The sequence below is a fragment of the Scyliorhinus canicula genome, chromosome 2, assembly GCF_902713615.1.
Source record: "Scyliorhinus canicula chromosome 2, sScyCan1.1, whole genome shotgun sequence".
In the NCBI taxonomy this organism is placed as follows: Eukaryota; Metazoa; Chordata; class Chondrichthyes; order Carcharhiniformes; family Scyliorhinidae; genus Scyliorhinus; species Scyliorhinus canicula.
The window spans coordinates 180,559,610-180,575,348 of NC_052147.1; the positions used below are offsets into that span (position 1 = coordinate 180,559,610).

The 15,739-nt window shown below is 45.9% G+C and overlaps 1 protein-coding gene across 1 annotated transcript; it reads left to right on the forward strand.

The window, feature by feature from the left end:
- The first annotated feature begins 10,441 nt into the window (after positions 1-10,441).
- Positions 10,442-15,462, forward strand: LOC119961793 (caveolae-associated protein 2-like). Its single transcript, XM_038789120.1, has 2 exons — positions 10,442-11,362; positions 13,907-15,462. The coding sequence occupies exons 1-2, from the start codon at positions 10,877-10,879 to the stop codon at positions 14,699-14,701; spliced, it is 1,281 nt and encodes a 426-aa protein (XP_038645048.1). The 5' UTR covers positions 10,442-10,876; the 3' UTR covers positions 14,702-15,462.
- The last annotated feature ends 277 nt before the right edge of the window (positions 15,463-15,739 follow it).

Below are 15,739 nucleotides of genomic sequence, written 5' to 3' on the forward strand. Positions count from 1 at the left end.
GGACTTTTGAATTGTTTTCTTAGTCTCTGTTTACTGTCACTCAATCATGCCTTTCCTCATCCTAATCTGAATCCAAACCTGAAAATTGGAAACCTGATTGCATCTTCAGGTTTAGGCATAATGAACTGAACATTCAACTAGATTATTTTTCGATCTAGCATAGTCCTAACAGGATTTAACCACAGGTAACATATGCCCTGGCATTTGCTGAATAATCCCTATTCATTACACAATGGGCTAACAGCTAGTTTGTAATGCAGAACGAGGCAGCAGCATGGGTGCAATTCCCGTACCAGCCTCCTCAAACAGGCGCCAAAATGTGGTGATTAGGGGCTTTTCACAGTAACTTCATTGAAGCCTACTTGTGACAATAAGCACTTATTATTATTATTATTATTACATGGGGACAAGTGAGAATCAAATCTCCTCGAGCAAAGGGATCAAGCAATATTTCCTCCGTGAGTCATGTGTGAGAAAAACAAGACCTGTGCTGATTGCATCATCGACCATCTTCTGTTTTTTGTTGGAAGTATGTGTATCTTTTAATCTTTTATACATAAATGTATTTTGCTTCAGGCTTTGCTGTAAAAGATAATGATGTGGAGATGCCAGCATTGGACTGGGGTGGGCACGATAAGAAGTCTTACAACACTAGGTTAAAGTAAAACAGGTTTATTTTGAATCACTAGCTTTCGGAGCGCAGTGAGGAAGGAGCTGCACCCCGAAAGCTAGTGATTAAAAACAAACCTGTAAAAAATAATGGTGAAGTTAATGGCACTCACCATTATTAAATTAAATCTGACAGTAACTTACAGCACCAGCCGTGCACAGTTAAACCCAGAAATTACCTGAGTTACCTATTCAGGGGCTGGTTTAGCTCACAAGTCTAAATCGCTGGCTTATAAAGCAGACCAAGCAGGCCAGCAGCACGGTTCGAGTCCCGTACCAGCCTCCCCGGACAGGCGCCGGAATGTGGCGACTAGGGGCTTTTCACAGTAACTTCATCGAAGCCTACTCGTGACAATAAGCGATTTTCATTTCATTTCATTCCTCCAGAATTTTCACTATAACAGTGACTTGCCAAGAGGCTCGACATTCAAAAACATGAAATTGTTGTACTTGTGTGATTGATGCACATAAATTTGCCAAGCAAAGATTAGGGCGTGTCTATTCTGATGTAAGTAAATTTTTAATGATGTGATATATCTAAATTATAGTAAAACAACCTCTCTGGCACTGAAAATTAACTTTTACAAGTGAGGACTGCCATTCTTCAATATTTCGATCATTGTTATGTTGGTAATCTTACTTTTTGGGTTTTTTTCTTGCCATCTTTCTTTATCTTTTTTATTTACTTTATGTACCTGATTAATTTGATCCGAAAATGAACTTTTGGTCACATATTTGCACCATTGGTCAGACCAACTATTTCCCTCTCAACCTATCTGCTGCTAAAACCATCATTCATGCATTGGGCACCTTTTGACTATTTCCCCTGTACTCCTGCTGGTTCCCACATTCAACCCTCCATTAATTTGATGTCATCCAAAGCTCTGTTGCCCATATCTTAATTCGCACCAATTCCTGATCCCTCATCACCCAGTTGCTTGATCACTTACATTGGCTCCTCGCCGAACAATGTCTTGATTTTAAAATGCTCAGCATTATTTTCAATAACCTCTCTCCTCCCTAACTCTGTAATCTCCTCCAGCCATAAGACCAGAAGACATAGGAGCAGAATTAGGCCACTCGACCCATCAAGTCTGCTCCGCCATTCAATCATGGCTGATATTTTTCTCATCCCTCCAGAGTATCGGAGCTTCTCTCATTTTTGGCTTCTTGAGCTTCCCCGATTTTGAATCACTCCACCATTGGTGGCTGTGTCTTCAGCTGCCGAGGTCCAAACCACTAGAATTAGTTCCATACTCTTCCCCTCCTCTTGACTTCATTTTCCTCTTTGAAGACATTACCTAAAACCTACCTCCTTGACCAACCTTTTGGTCGTCTAACCTAATATCTTCTATGGCTCAGTGTCATTTTTGTTTCATAATGCATCTGTAAATCATTTTGGGACATCTATTAAGATAAAAGTGCTCGATAGATTGTTTTTTCCTATCTTCACACACCTTTTCCTTTGGGAATAGTGCGGAAATGTTGGAAGGATTAGCAGGCTGATTATCAACCTATTGAACCACGCCAAAACAAGTCATGGAGTAAGACTTGAACTCAGAGTTGTAGCTCAGACATAGTAAGGGGTACTACCTATTGAGCCACAAGACCTCCTGTTATACAAATATAAAGTGTTGTTAATTTGGCATTGAATGAGCTATTCTAACTTGGACTTCCTGGTTCAGAATCTGCACTGCTCATCCATGATTCTTCAATCTGATTGGTTAGGGAAATACATAATTACTTGCCCCATTCATACAGGTCTCCGATTCGTCGTAGAAGATGCTGTATCAAATTCATTGTCTAATCACAAGATGGACAAGCAAATGCCCAAAGAAGGTTTGAGGGCAAGTGTGACTGAAATAAATGGATGGTGGGGTGGCTTTTATTCTGCACAGAGACAAAAGTCCAGTCCATTAATACTGTTATTATTAGTACAATGTAATAATTAATGTTACTCACTAACTAATCCTAACTTGTGTGCAATTTACCAAGTACAAGCAATTTTGCATTTCAAGTAAACTTTTAGTTTTAAGAAACATTACAAAATCATGTATAAATTTACAAGATATAAACATTTCTTATGGGACCTTTGTACAAAGATTTTGTATGATATCCAGTCAGTGTTTTTGATCAGGCATTGTTTATTGCTGGGGCAGTTTTATCACAATACATGTGGTGTTGCAGAAGAATGAGACATTAAAGAACCCACATCCAAGTATGTTTTAATTCATTACAATGAGAACCAACACCTTTTTGTTAATTAAAACTATCAAGCAAAATTTATTGTTAAAATAAAAATATGATGTATAAAAACTAATTGAAGTTTGTGCGCCTGGAATTATAATGGTTCCATCATTCACCAACCTGTTTTCAAAGGACACCTTACGTCTCTGTATGGTTGGCTTCTATTATTGTGTGAAGCAACAAGTATTAGATTACGATTCATAATTGAATGTAGGTAAATGAAAATATCTTTGAAACAACGATAGATCTGTATAATTGGCCTCCATATTCCCAATGCAGAGGGAGGGGAAATTTGTCCTGTATTATTGTTCTAGGTTAATTCCTTTGGCCATTGCTGGGAAGCAAACGTGTAAGGCCAAGAGTTGAAGACAGGGGGCAGCACGGTGGCGCAGTGGTTAGCATTGCTGCCTATGGCGCTGAGGACCTGGGTTCGAATCCCGGCTCTGGGTCACTGTCCGTGAGGAGTTTGCACATTCTCCCCGTGTCTGCGTGGGTTTCACCCCCACAACCCAAAAGATGTGCAGGATAGGTGGATTGGCCACGCTAAATTGCCCCTTAATTGGAAAAAATAATTGGGTACTCTAAATTTATTTAAAAAAAGAGTTGAAGACAGTATTTGGCTCTGTTAAATGCCCCTCGCCCATGACCAAATAGTCAGCCTGTTCTCACTGCCTAAACTCACATAATTTAGGAACAGTAGCAGACTGCAACTTGCGCTGGGAGTAGTTTCCCTGCATTAGTTGTCAGTTTCAGTAGACATGATGTGGAGATGCCGGCGCTGGACTGGGGTGAGCACAGTAAGTCTCACAACAACAGGTTAAAGTCCAACAGGTTTATTTTCAATCACAAGCTTTTGGAGCGCGGCTCCTTTTCTGGTGTTGTAAGATTCTTACTCGTTTCAGTAGAGGAATAGAAAACAGAGGACCAAGTAACTGCAATTCCATCAATGTCAATTGCAGTCCACATATACACACACTCTTTCTCCGCCATTGCCTGTACGTGTCATTCATTGAAACAAATTCATCCCTTTTCTCCCTTGTTCTGAAACGAATACGGAGGTGCAACTTGGAAAGTCGCAGTTGCCCAACACACATTCAGCGACAGACACGCGGTGCAATCTTGTTGCAGCAGCGACTGTCCTAACGGCGGGACCAGGAGTGAGCGTCCCGCTCGGAGGCAGCAATGCGATCGTGCGGCAGCCAGTCAATCGGGCACGTCCAGTCGAGGAGCCCAGCCAATTGTGCGAGGACCGGTAGGAGGTTGTGGAAGCTGCCGTTAACTCGTGGCAGCGAATGATCCATGCACCACATTGAAAATGTGGCACAGGCATCCAAACCTTGCAAGCCAGTAGCAGAATTTGGCTGTCTGAGAAGAGGGCTTTGAACTTGAACTGCTGCCAACCGCCCCCCCCCCCCCCCCCCCCAACAACGACCACAGTTGGATCCTTGGAGGTGCAAGCTGCACTCTCCCTCAGTTACTTTTGAGCTTGCCTCTATTGACCACAACCTTCCCTCCATCACCCTAGCACTGCCTCGTGTGCACCACGAGCCGCCCACCATCACCTGTCACCAACTATCAACCTCAAGCTATTTCCCCGTCATCATCAAGCTGACCCCTGCCTCCAAAATCCTTGACCTGCCTGTTGTTATCTGCGGCCCTCCCTTTATCATTTTTGACCTGCCCTTGGTTACCCTCAACTCTACTAGTCTCACCATTAACCTGCCCACACTCACCTTTGATCTCCCTTCTATCATGCTTTTAATAATAATAATAATCATTATCAGTGTCACAAGTAGGCTTACATTAACACTGCAATGAAGATACTGTGAAAATCCCCTAGTCGCCACATTCCGGCGCCTGTTCAGGTACATAGATACATAGAAGATAGGAGGAGGAGGCCTTTTTGCCCTTCGAGCCTGCTCTGCCATTCACCACGATCATGGCTGATCATCCAACTCAATTGACTAATCCTACTTTCTCCCCATAGCCTTTGATCCCATTCTCCCCAAGTGCTTTCCAACCGCCTCTTGAATATATTCAACGTTTTGGCATCAACTACTTCCTGTGGCAATGAATTCCACAGGCTCACGATTTGTGTGAAGAAATGTCTCCTCAGCTCGGTCCAAAGTGGTTTACCCTGAATCCTCAGACTGTGACCCCTGGTTCTGGACACACCCATCATTGGTAACAACTTCCCTGCATCTACCCTGTCTTGTCCTGTTAGAATTTTATAAGTCTCTATGAGATCCCCCCTCATTCTTCTGAACTACAGCGAGAACAATCCCAACCTAGTCAATCTCTCCTCATATGACAGTCCCGCCATCCCTGGAATCAGTTTGGTACACAGAGGGAGAATTCAGAATGTCCAATTCACCTTAACAAGCACATCTTTTGCTGTCTTTAGTAGAATGTTGATCCCCAAACAAGAAAAGCAGCTCCTTTTCACTCCCAAATCCCACCAGGAAGACAACCTCACTTGCTGTATGTCACCCTTAATCAGTCGTAAATCTGAAGACACATGTTTCTTGTTTGCTGCCAACTTAATCATAAAGGTACAATTTAATCTGCTGACCATGTGTTTTAATGAATATGTGTGATATGCTAATGCATTAAAAAGGTTCCCATTGTTTGCAATCAGGAACTGTGATCCGCCTTCAATCAATCTCTTCCTTCCCAAATTTCGTCCCAATGTCAGGAAGTTGGCATTTCATCTCCCACACAACTAAATGTGTTCGCTCACCTTGTTTCCCATTCCTGGGAGCTTCACTAGATTCTAGATTTAAAACTGAGATGAGGACTACTTCTTGCGGAGGGTGGTGAATTTTGGATCTCACAGCCCATGGTGTGGTAAAGTTTAAATCATTAAGTGGCTTCATGAAGGAGATAAATATATTTCTGATTTTAAAAAACAGGTTAAAGGGATATGGGGAATAGGCAGGGAGGTGAATTTGAGAATAGGAAGAGATCAGCTATGATCTGATTGAATGGCAAAGCAGGCTCAAAGGGCTGCATTGCCTATTTCTGCTCCGATTTCCTATGTTCTGCCCACAATCGGGGCAGATATATACACAATACAGGGAAGGCAAGCATACACACAAACAAAAATCAGCGACAGGCCCATACATTATAATCAGGAACAGGCAGACACACACACACACAATCAGGGACAGACAAAGTAAACACACACAATCAGGAACAGACACACACACACAAGCACAATCAGAGACAGGCTAGTACACATCCATATCTAATCATGGACAGGCAGATACACACATACACACAACGAGGGATATTGTCATGAGAACGTCGCTTAAATAAATGTTTGGCTGCTCATGTTACTGCAGTGATGTCAGAGTGTGGATGGAGCCGCGCTCTGGCTCTGTTTTTTAGTTTCACTTTGAGAAAAGCTTGGGTGTGTCTGTCTTTTTGGTTTCCTTTTTCAGTGATGGAGCTGAAGCCAGACAAAGCAGGTGTACTGTTGATCTCTGCAATGAAAAGACTATCTCTTGATTATTTGGTGAATTCCGAATTATAAATGTTTTCAGTAGTGAAGTAAACCTCATGTGCTTCTGTTAAAAGATGTTTCTTTTGTCTTCTGGATGTTGTTTGGGAAGTTATTAAGGAGTACTTAGTGTTGTATTCTTTGAGGGTTGTATTTGAATTAATGGTTGCTAAGATGTTCACTGTATGTTTTAAAAAGGTTAACTTGAGTTCATAGAATAAACATCGTTTTGCTTTTAAAATACTTTTCGATTTCTGCTGTACCACACCTGTAGAGTGGGCCGTGTGCTCCCCATCAGCAGCGGCCCTAGGGTTGCTGGCGCCCCGGGCAAGCTGAACTTCGGCGCCCTTACAAGTGCCAATTTTAAAGGCCTCCAGCGCTGCGCTCCATCACCTTTCCCCGCTGCGGATAGCCTTTTCCTGCTCCCCTCGGCGGCCCTCCTCCCGCCGAGGACCCTCTGTGCAGCCACTGCCTCACACAGACACTGAGCAACCGCTGAACCAGACCGGCAGGCGGCCGAGGCCAATCAACATGGCGGACGCACAGGGGGCGGGGCCGGGGCTAAAGGAGCACCCCACGTGATTCAGGGCTGCGCGTGGGCAGTTACTGAGCATGCGTAGCTGCCATCAAGCGGAGGCAACATGTTGCAAATGCGCAGATCGTCCTTAGAATCTTACAACCTTTCGGCCACTGAATTAATTAGATTTGATTTATTGTCACCTGTACCATGAAACACATAGGACATACAGAAGTACATCATGCAAATACATAGACATAGACTTGATGGCGCCCCCTAGCACATGGCGCCCCGGGTGACTGCCCGAGTTGCCGGTACCTTGAGCCGGCCCTGCTCCCCATACCATAATCTATTAAAAGTTGTGGGTCAGGTGAACTCCATGATACACTTTGAGGTTCTCTAAACCCTGGCCCATAACAATATACAGAAAAAAACACACACACAATCAGGAACAGTCAGATACACCTAATCAGAGATAAGCAGGCCCACACACATACACAAAAATCAGAAACATGTAATCAAGGACAGGCAGCCACACAAACAAAATCAGGAACACACAATCAGTGACAGTCAGCCACATACAATCAGGGACAGGCAGGCACACACAGCCACACCTAACCAAGGACAGGCAAGCACACACAATAAAATCAGAGACAGGCAATCAGGGACAGGCAGGCACACACACACAATCAGGGAGACACACCTCAATCAGGGACAGCCAGGCATAAAAAATCATGGACAGACAGGCACAAACAATGAGGGACAGTCAGGCACACAATCAGGGACAGGCAGATACATATAATCAGCAACAGGCAGGCACACACAATCATGGACAGTCAGGCACATACAACAGGGGCAAGCATACACAAACAATCAGGGATAGTCAGAGACAGATAATCAAGTACAGTCAAACACATAGTCAGGAACAGGCAGGCATAAACAATTAGAGGCAGGCACACTCAACGCACAATCAGGGACAGTCAAGCACATACAATCAGGGACAAGCACACTTACATAATTAGGGACAGTCAGACACACATAATCAGGGAAAATCAGACATACACAATCAGGGACAGTCAGACACACATAATCAAGGACAGGCAGGCACACACAATCAGGGACAGTCAGACACCCATAATCAGGGACAGAAGCACACATACAAACAGGGACAGTCAGACCCACATAAGCAGGGACAGATAGGCACACACAGCCACACCTAATCAAGGACAGGCAGGCACACACAATCAATGATAAGGACAAACATACGCACAACCAATGATAGATTATCATCATAGAATTTACAGTGCAGAAGGAGGCCATTCGGCCCATTGAGTCTGCACCGGCTCTTGGAAAGCGCACCCTACCCAAGGTCAACACCTCCACCCTATCCCTATAACCCAGTAACCCCACCCAACACTAAGGGCAATTTTGGACACTTAGGGCAATTTATCATGGCCAATCCACCTAACCTGCACATCTTTGGACTGTGGGAGGAAACCGGAGCACCCGGAGGAAACCCATGCACACACGGGGAGGATGTGCAGACTCCACACAGACAGTGACCCAAGCCGGAATCAAACCTGGGACCCTGGAGCTGTGAAGCAATTGTGCTATCCACAATGCTACTGTGCTGCAGGTAGACACAAAATCAGGATAGACAGACCAGTACACACACAAAAGAATGACAATGACAAGCAAACACCACACACAATCAACAACAGGAACAGGCACACACAATGGGTGACGGATGCAGGCAAACAGGTGCATAACCAATGTCAGACGGGCAGACATACACTCATACCCAATAACAGGGATATACATTGCCATAATCATTGAACGGACAGATGGATCAAGCATACAATGCTTGTGTAAGTAAGATTGGCAGCTGAGAAAGCCTTCATTCACTCTTGGGTGGAGCCAGTCCATCTTAATACTTCAGCTTCGATAGCAAATTGTGGCGGGACCTGTCAAATCAACTTAAAAGATCTCCATCGTCACTGGTTAAAAAGTGGTGTTCTTCAAAGATAAGTTTGTTTACGTCGCTCAAAACAAGTCAAGAACAATTGCTCACGCATAGGAGTTAACAATTAGCTTACTTATAACCTGCAGTGTAGAAGGAGGCCATTCGGCCCAGCGAGACTGCACCTACCCTTGCTCAGTCAACATAAGAATTAACTGCAGGGTTGTGTCTTTGAAGTGAATAACCGTCCACACACATGGACTGCGGAAGAGAATCCTGCTTAGAGCTAATCCTTTACTTACAACCACAATACACGGAAACCAGTTGTGTAAACACAGGCAAGTGCGTAAATTTAAGCGCTGGTGTTTGGCTATTGCTGCCTGGGTAACATATTACACAATCGGTTTCATGAAGTTAACTGTCCGCCTTCTTCCAATAACCCTCAGTTTCAAAATGATTGTTTAAAACAACAATAATAATCAGATTCCAATTGTTGCACTCAGATCTGGTTCAAAGTGACTGCTGACGAAAAAAAATCTCCCCAGCACACGGCAAACATCTCCGGATTCTGACCCAACCTCACAGATCTGAAAGGTTAACTCTTAACTCCTCTTTCCACAGACGCAGCCTGGCATGGCGAGCGCCCTCTGGATCAATGCAACAATGACATGTCCAATAAAACCAAAAACAATGCTGGAAACATTCATCGGGTCACATCCCTGCAGAGATCAGCAGTGGTCCATGGCATTCTCTTAGGACTGCACCAAGTTCAGAGATCTAACCATGTTAAAAGTAGCAAAGACCCCTGTTTCTCTCTCCATGGAGGCTGACTGAGCTGCTGAGTATTTCCAACAATTTTGTTCTTTATTCCCAATTTCCAGCTTCGGCAGCTTGTTAGTTTTATCGACATGTGGAATATATGTGGGAGGATGTGGGAACTTTTCCAAGCATCAACGTGGATGCCGCAACGAAAATTGACATGGAGGAACGACATGGAAAATAAGTTGATCATCGATGAATGTTTGGGCATGGACTGCAAGGGCAGGCGCCCGAGTGAGCACGGATAGGGTGCTGTAAACTAAAGGTACTTCGGTAAACTATTCCAAGTACATTACATCAGAGGCTAAATATCCCTCAGCCCCTCCTTCACTTTCCATATTTTCACTGCAAGGACTTTGCTGCCATCTGGAGGAATAAAAAAAAACTTCAATCGCACGAAAGCCATCCCAACCTTCCCAGCGAGGGCTGCAAGTTTTTTTGGGAGGGAAACACTGACTCCAATGACTTATTTCAGTTCATACTTTTATATCAGTCAATCGCGCGAGGTTTGCTTTCCTGAGGCATTTTAAAAGGGGGAAAACAGCTATTATCATATTACAACCAGCTGATTTTAACGTTTGTTTTGCAGTCCGGTGTATGTGCATACAGTGTGTATAAAGGTCAGTGATGTATGCAATGTGTGCGTGTCCTGTTGAGGAGCGGCTGCATTTGCCCAATTTAAGTTAGAAACATGGGAGCAGCGTCCAGGAAAAATCCACCCTGCACACGCTCCCCCCACCCCCCTTCTCTGTGCAGCCAATAGCAGCAGTGGGATTAGCGCCAGGCTCCTGATGATTTGCTTTTATAGGATCGAGACGTTTTGCAAAAATGTTATGGCATTTATGGAAAAAAAATAATCTCTGGGGGAGCCCAAACCCCGCCTGCAAAGACAGCGTTGCTGGGCGGACACTGTGCAGAACCGGACCTTGGGAGTTTTCTGTAACTAGGTCGCTGCGGGCAAGCGCTGTGGGAAGTTACAACAAAACAGCCCCAGGGGAAGGCGGGAGCCGGCTGTGCCGAGCTGAGGGAGAGAGGGGTGTGTGTCTTTGCAGGCTGCAATTCTCCCCCTCAGAAGGGAACCAAACGGAGAGTTTGCAGAGCTGGGACTGAGCAGGGGGGGAGGGGGACTGAGCAGGAGGGAGGGGGACAGATTTTTGTGAAGATGGGAGAAGACGGAGTACAAGCGGAGAAGAGTAGCGCCCAGGCCGTACAGGGAGCCACGGAGCCCAGCCCGCCTCCCAGCCCCAGCCCGGAGGCCAGTCCCAGCCCGCCTCCCAGCCCGGCTCCCGGCCCGGCCGAGGCGAAGCGCGACGCCTCGCAGGTTAACGCCATCACGGTGCTGGCGCTGCTGGACAAGCTGGTCAACATGCTGGACACGGTGCAGGACAACCAGAGGAAGATGGAGCACCGGCAGATCGGGGTGGAGAGCTCAGTGAAAGGCATCCAGAACGACATCACCAAACTCTCCAAGACTCACAACACCACCAGCAACACCGTCAACAAACTACTGGACAAGTCGCGCAAAGTCAGCAACAATGTGAAGGAGATGCGGGAGCGGCTGGACAGGCAGGCGGTGCAAGTGAAGAAGCTGGAAAGTAACCAGGCACAGCTCCTGAAGAAAAACAACTTCAGAGTGCTGATCTTCCAGGTAAGATTGGGGACAGGGAGGGTTAGAGGGAGGAAGGGCCGCCCAGGGGCATCAGTAGCATTGGAGGGGGGGAGGGGAGAGAGAGACCCGCCCAGGGGGCATCAGTATCATTGGAGGGGGGAGGGGAGAGAGAGACCCTCCCAGGGGGCATCAGTATCATTGGAGGGGGGGGGGGGGACAGACCCGCCCAGGGGGCATCAGTATCATTGGGGGGGGGGGGGAGAGACCCGCCCAGGGGGCATCAGTATCATTGGAGGGGGGGGGGGGGGACAGACCCGCCCAGGGGGCATCAGTATCATTGGGGGGGGGGGGGGAGAGACCCGCCCAGGGGGCATCAGTATCATTGGAGGGGGGGGGGGGACAGACCCGCCCAGGGGGCATCAGTATCATTGGAGGGGGGGGGGGACAGACCCGCCCAGGGGGCATCAGTATCATTGGGGGGGGGGGTGGAGAGACCCGCCCAGGGGGCATCAGTATCATTGGGGGGGGGGGGGGACAGACCCGCCCAGGGGGCATCAGTATCATTGGGAGGGGGGGGGGGAGAGACCCGCCCAGGGGGCATCAGTATCATTGGAGAGGGGGGGGGGACAGACCCGCCCAGGGGGCATCAGTATCATTGGAGGGGGGGGGGTGTAGACCCGCCCAGGGGGCATCAGTATCATTGGGGGGGGGGGGGAGAGACCCGCCCAGGGGGCATCAGTGACATGGGGGGAGAGACCCGCCCAGGGGGCATCAGTATCATTGGGGGGGGGGGGGAGAGACCGGCCCAGGGGGCATCAGTATCATTGGAGGGGGGGGGGGACCCGCCCAGGGGGCATCAGTATCATTGGAGGGGGGGGACCCGCCCAGGGGGCATCTGTATCATTGGGGGGGGGGGGGACCCGCCCAGGGGGAATCAGTAACACGGGGGCGGGGGAAGAGACCCGCCCAGGGGGCATCAGTAACACGGGGGCGGGGGAAGAGACCCGCCCAGGGGGCATCAGTAACACGGGGGCGGGGGAAGAGACCCGCCCAGGGGGCATCAGTAACACGGGGGCGGGGGAAGAGACCCGCCCAGGGGGCATCAGTAACATGGGGGGGGGGGGGGGCGGGAGCAGGCGGGTAGCTGCCCAGGGGCATCAGTCACTATTGGCAGCAGCCTGTGCCAATAGACTGAGAAACCTCCATGCTGTCAGTTACTGTTTCTGCAAACTTCAGAAAGTAATCTTTTTGTGTTATTTACGAGTTGCTCCGTCAGTGCTGGGTGCAAACACTCTTTAAAGAATAGATTACAAGTGAGGATCATAAATGCGCCGAGTGGCATACTTGGGCTTCAAACGATTCCAATACGTTCCGTAAACTCTTCTTTGGGGCGGCAACTGTTTGACTGCCTTCACACAATACAGTTTGAAACGTTAGCAATACAATCAACAGGGCCCCGCCCTATCGTGAATCCTGGTGACATGAAAGGATTACTTCTTCAAGTTGCTATTTGGCGGACTGATCTCAGTTGGTGGTAGTGTGAGCAGGTACGGGGTGGGGTGTGTTGGGCGATCTGCACTGAAACACTTGTTGGGTTACAGGGCAGGCTGTACTTGTGCTGCGGCTGTCACTCCGGGGCCCCCGCTGACCCGGGACCTTTTTTCGGGAAGGGTGGAGAGAGGGTTGGAATGCAAAGCACTGAAGTGTATATTCGTTCCGTCTGAAACTATACACCTCAGAACAGATTTTAAAACACATTCCAAACGTGTAGACTTCATTTGGCATTTGTGCAGTAGATCTGAAGTTTCACACGAGTGAAAGTTTTCCCTGTCCATTTGAACGAGATTTTAGGGGAATCGAGTCACAGCAAAGGACTTTTTTCAATTTAAATAATTAGGGGTGATGTGCGGCAGCTTCTGATTTCTTGGATTTTTAGAGCTTTCCTCGAACCCTCCAAGTTTGATTTTTGGAAAAAAAGTTATAAATTGACCAATGCCCGAAGGTAAATAATTAGGGTTAATTTACTTGTTAGTTTATTTAATTTACCATCCTGCAATCAGGAAGCTCAATCAGGAACGAGTGTTTGGAAATGATGAGGGAGAATCCGCGCCAACATATACAAAGTTAACAGAACCAAATTGTAAATTAAACAAATGACAACTAATGTTATTTTTCATTCTGAGTTCTTCTAATACTGCCCAGACTTTTCTCAAATTCGGGCACTTTTTAGTGTTTATTATTGTGCTCCTAACTTGCTGATGTCTTCCACTGTGCTTTCATTTCAAAAATAAAATTTATACTGGCCTTTGAAGTTTCCAAATACCCCCAGTGGATGTACTCATCACTCTGTTGTGTGTGTGTATTTTTTGTTAAGTTGTTCAATGGTTTTTTGATGCATGACATATTGAAACAATTAATGCAAAGGTGTTGAAAAGAAGCAAAATATTGAAAATCTGCAAAATATTGAAACTTGAAGAAAGAGCTGTTCTGTAGTTTTGCTTTTTTTTAAAAAAGCCACAGTTTTGTTTAGATTTATGGGGCAGTGAGCAACTATTGACTTTTATACTTGGTGAATCATTGCAGGATGAAGCAGAGATCCCAGCCAATGTTTTTGTTGAAAAGCAAAAAGATGTGGCAGCGGAAGAATGTGTGGATGAGAACAAAGCAGTGGAAGATATTCCTCGATCGCTGGAGCTGTCTTCGGATGAAGACATCCACGAAGGTGAAGACAATGATGAGCTACACGATGGGGAAAAATCTGAAAAGCTGGAGCAATCCAGGGCTGCCAAAATCAAGAGATCAAGTATGAAGAAAGTTGATAGCATCAAGAAAGCATTTTCCCGGGAGAACATTGAAAAAAGGATGAATAAGTTCGGCACAAAGATTGTGTCTCCCGAAAGACGAGAGAAGATTAAGAAGTCACTCACCCCAAATCAACAGAAGCCGCAGACAGCAAAGACCTCCAGCTTCAAGGTTACACCCATGACTTTCAAGGTGAAAAAGATGAGGAATGGGGAGACCCCTCCCCAGAGCCCCAGTGACACAGTTGTTACACTGGAGGCCGATCCATCAGGTCCTCCTGAAGATAGCGATTTCCCCGAAGTGCACTTGGGCCCCAACATTTTAGCATCGGAAGAGATTAAAGAGATGGCAGAAAATGCAGAGGGGGAAATTAAAGAGGCAGAATTGGTGATGGGAAGCAGTAACAACCGTGGCATTGTGATGAAGGCAGAAAGCACGGAGGAGGCGGAGATTCTATTGGATACTCTGCCTGAAGACCAACAAGAAGGCCAAGTGAAACATTTAGGGCCAAATATAGAGCTGCACATTGAAGAGCCAGACGAGCCCGCTGTTTTGCAGATAAAGCAAACAGCCTAAAACCCTGAAGAGTGGATCAATGAATCTCTATTTTATATATGAAAATCATGCTTATGATAGTTACTATTTGCTACTGTAACCCTATGGGAAGTGTCCAGCTCGGTTAGAGCATATTGGGAGAGGGAAAGTGAAAGGTAAAGGATAAGAGAGTAACAGATATGGATAAATGGCACTGGGCTGTGTTTATAAGGTATTTGGCAAGGAGGCAAAAATGGTCTTGAAATCCTTTGGACAAAGTTTGTGTTACTTCGATTTTATACTTATAAGTGTGAATGCAAGTTGTAAAACAGACACCAAAACAATTTATGTTTTAATTATTTGAAATGTATCTATTTCCTACATATAAATGCTTATTTTGATTCATAGCTGCAAATTTTAGGTAAATGCCAATTTCCTTAAAAAAAGGAAAAGAATTGTGCATAATACTGATGAACTCAAAGAAACTGCCTACAAAAGAAGTACTGTATATTACTCCCTGTATAAATGTATGCAGTTCAGCTACCCTGGTGCTGAGTGGTGTCATTTCATGGTCTATACATGGATTTCAGCTTCTTTCACCTTTTTATTGCTGATTGAGGAAAGCTATTTTGAATAAAATTTGCACAATAAATATATAAGCTAGTAATTTTCACATGTAATATATTGCTTGGTGAGCATTCTTCCTGTTCAGTTATTTTCAGTTTGCTATTAAACAAAAGTAAAACCAAAAATGTTTTATAATCATATCTAAATATCGAAATAAAAAATAAATAAAAAGTGGATTCATGCCTGTTATTCCTTGCTACTACAATAGCATTATATTAATGGTTGGTTTTTTTTTCCCGCACTTAATGGTGCACATGGCAGACTTTCACCTGTTCCAGCAACAATGTTCTTTCCCCCCTGGAACAAGTCCATAGCCTGTTGCCAGAGCTCTTAGCTTGAAGGGCGCATCAAGCATTGCTGACCAGGAGTCTCTGCTGCTGTTACCACCTGCCATTGGCACGTTGGAAGGATTTTGCAGGTTGATACTCAACCTATTTGGCCACATTATGAACA

Coding starts and splice junctions, on each gene's coding strand:
- LOC119961793 (XM_038789120.1), top strand. CDS start 10,877: ATGGGAGAAGACGGAGTACAAGCGGAGAAGAGTAGCGCCCAGGCCGTA. Junction 11,363..13,906: donor TCAGAGTGCTGATCTTCCAG/GTAAGATTGGGG, acceptor GAATCATTGCAG/GATGAAGCAGAGATCCCAGC.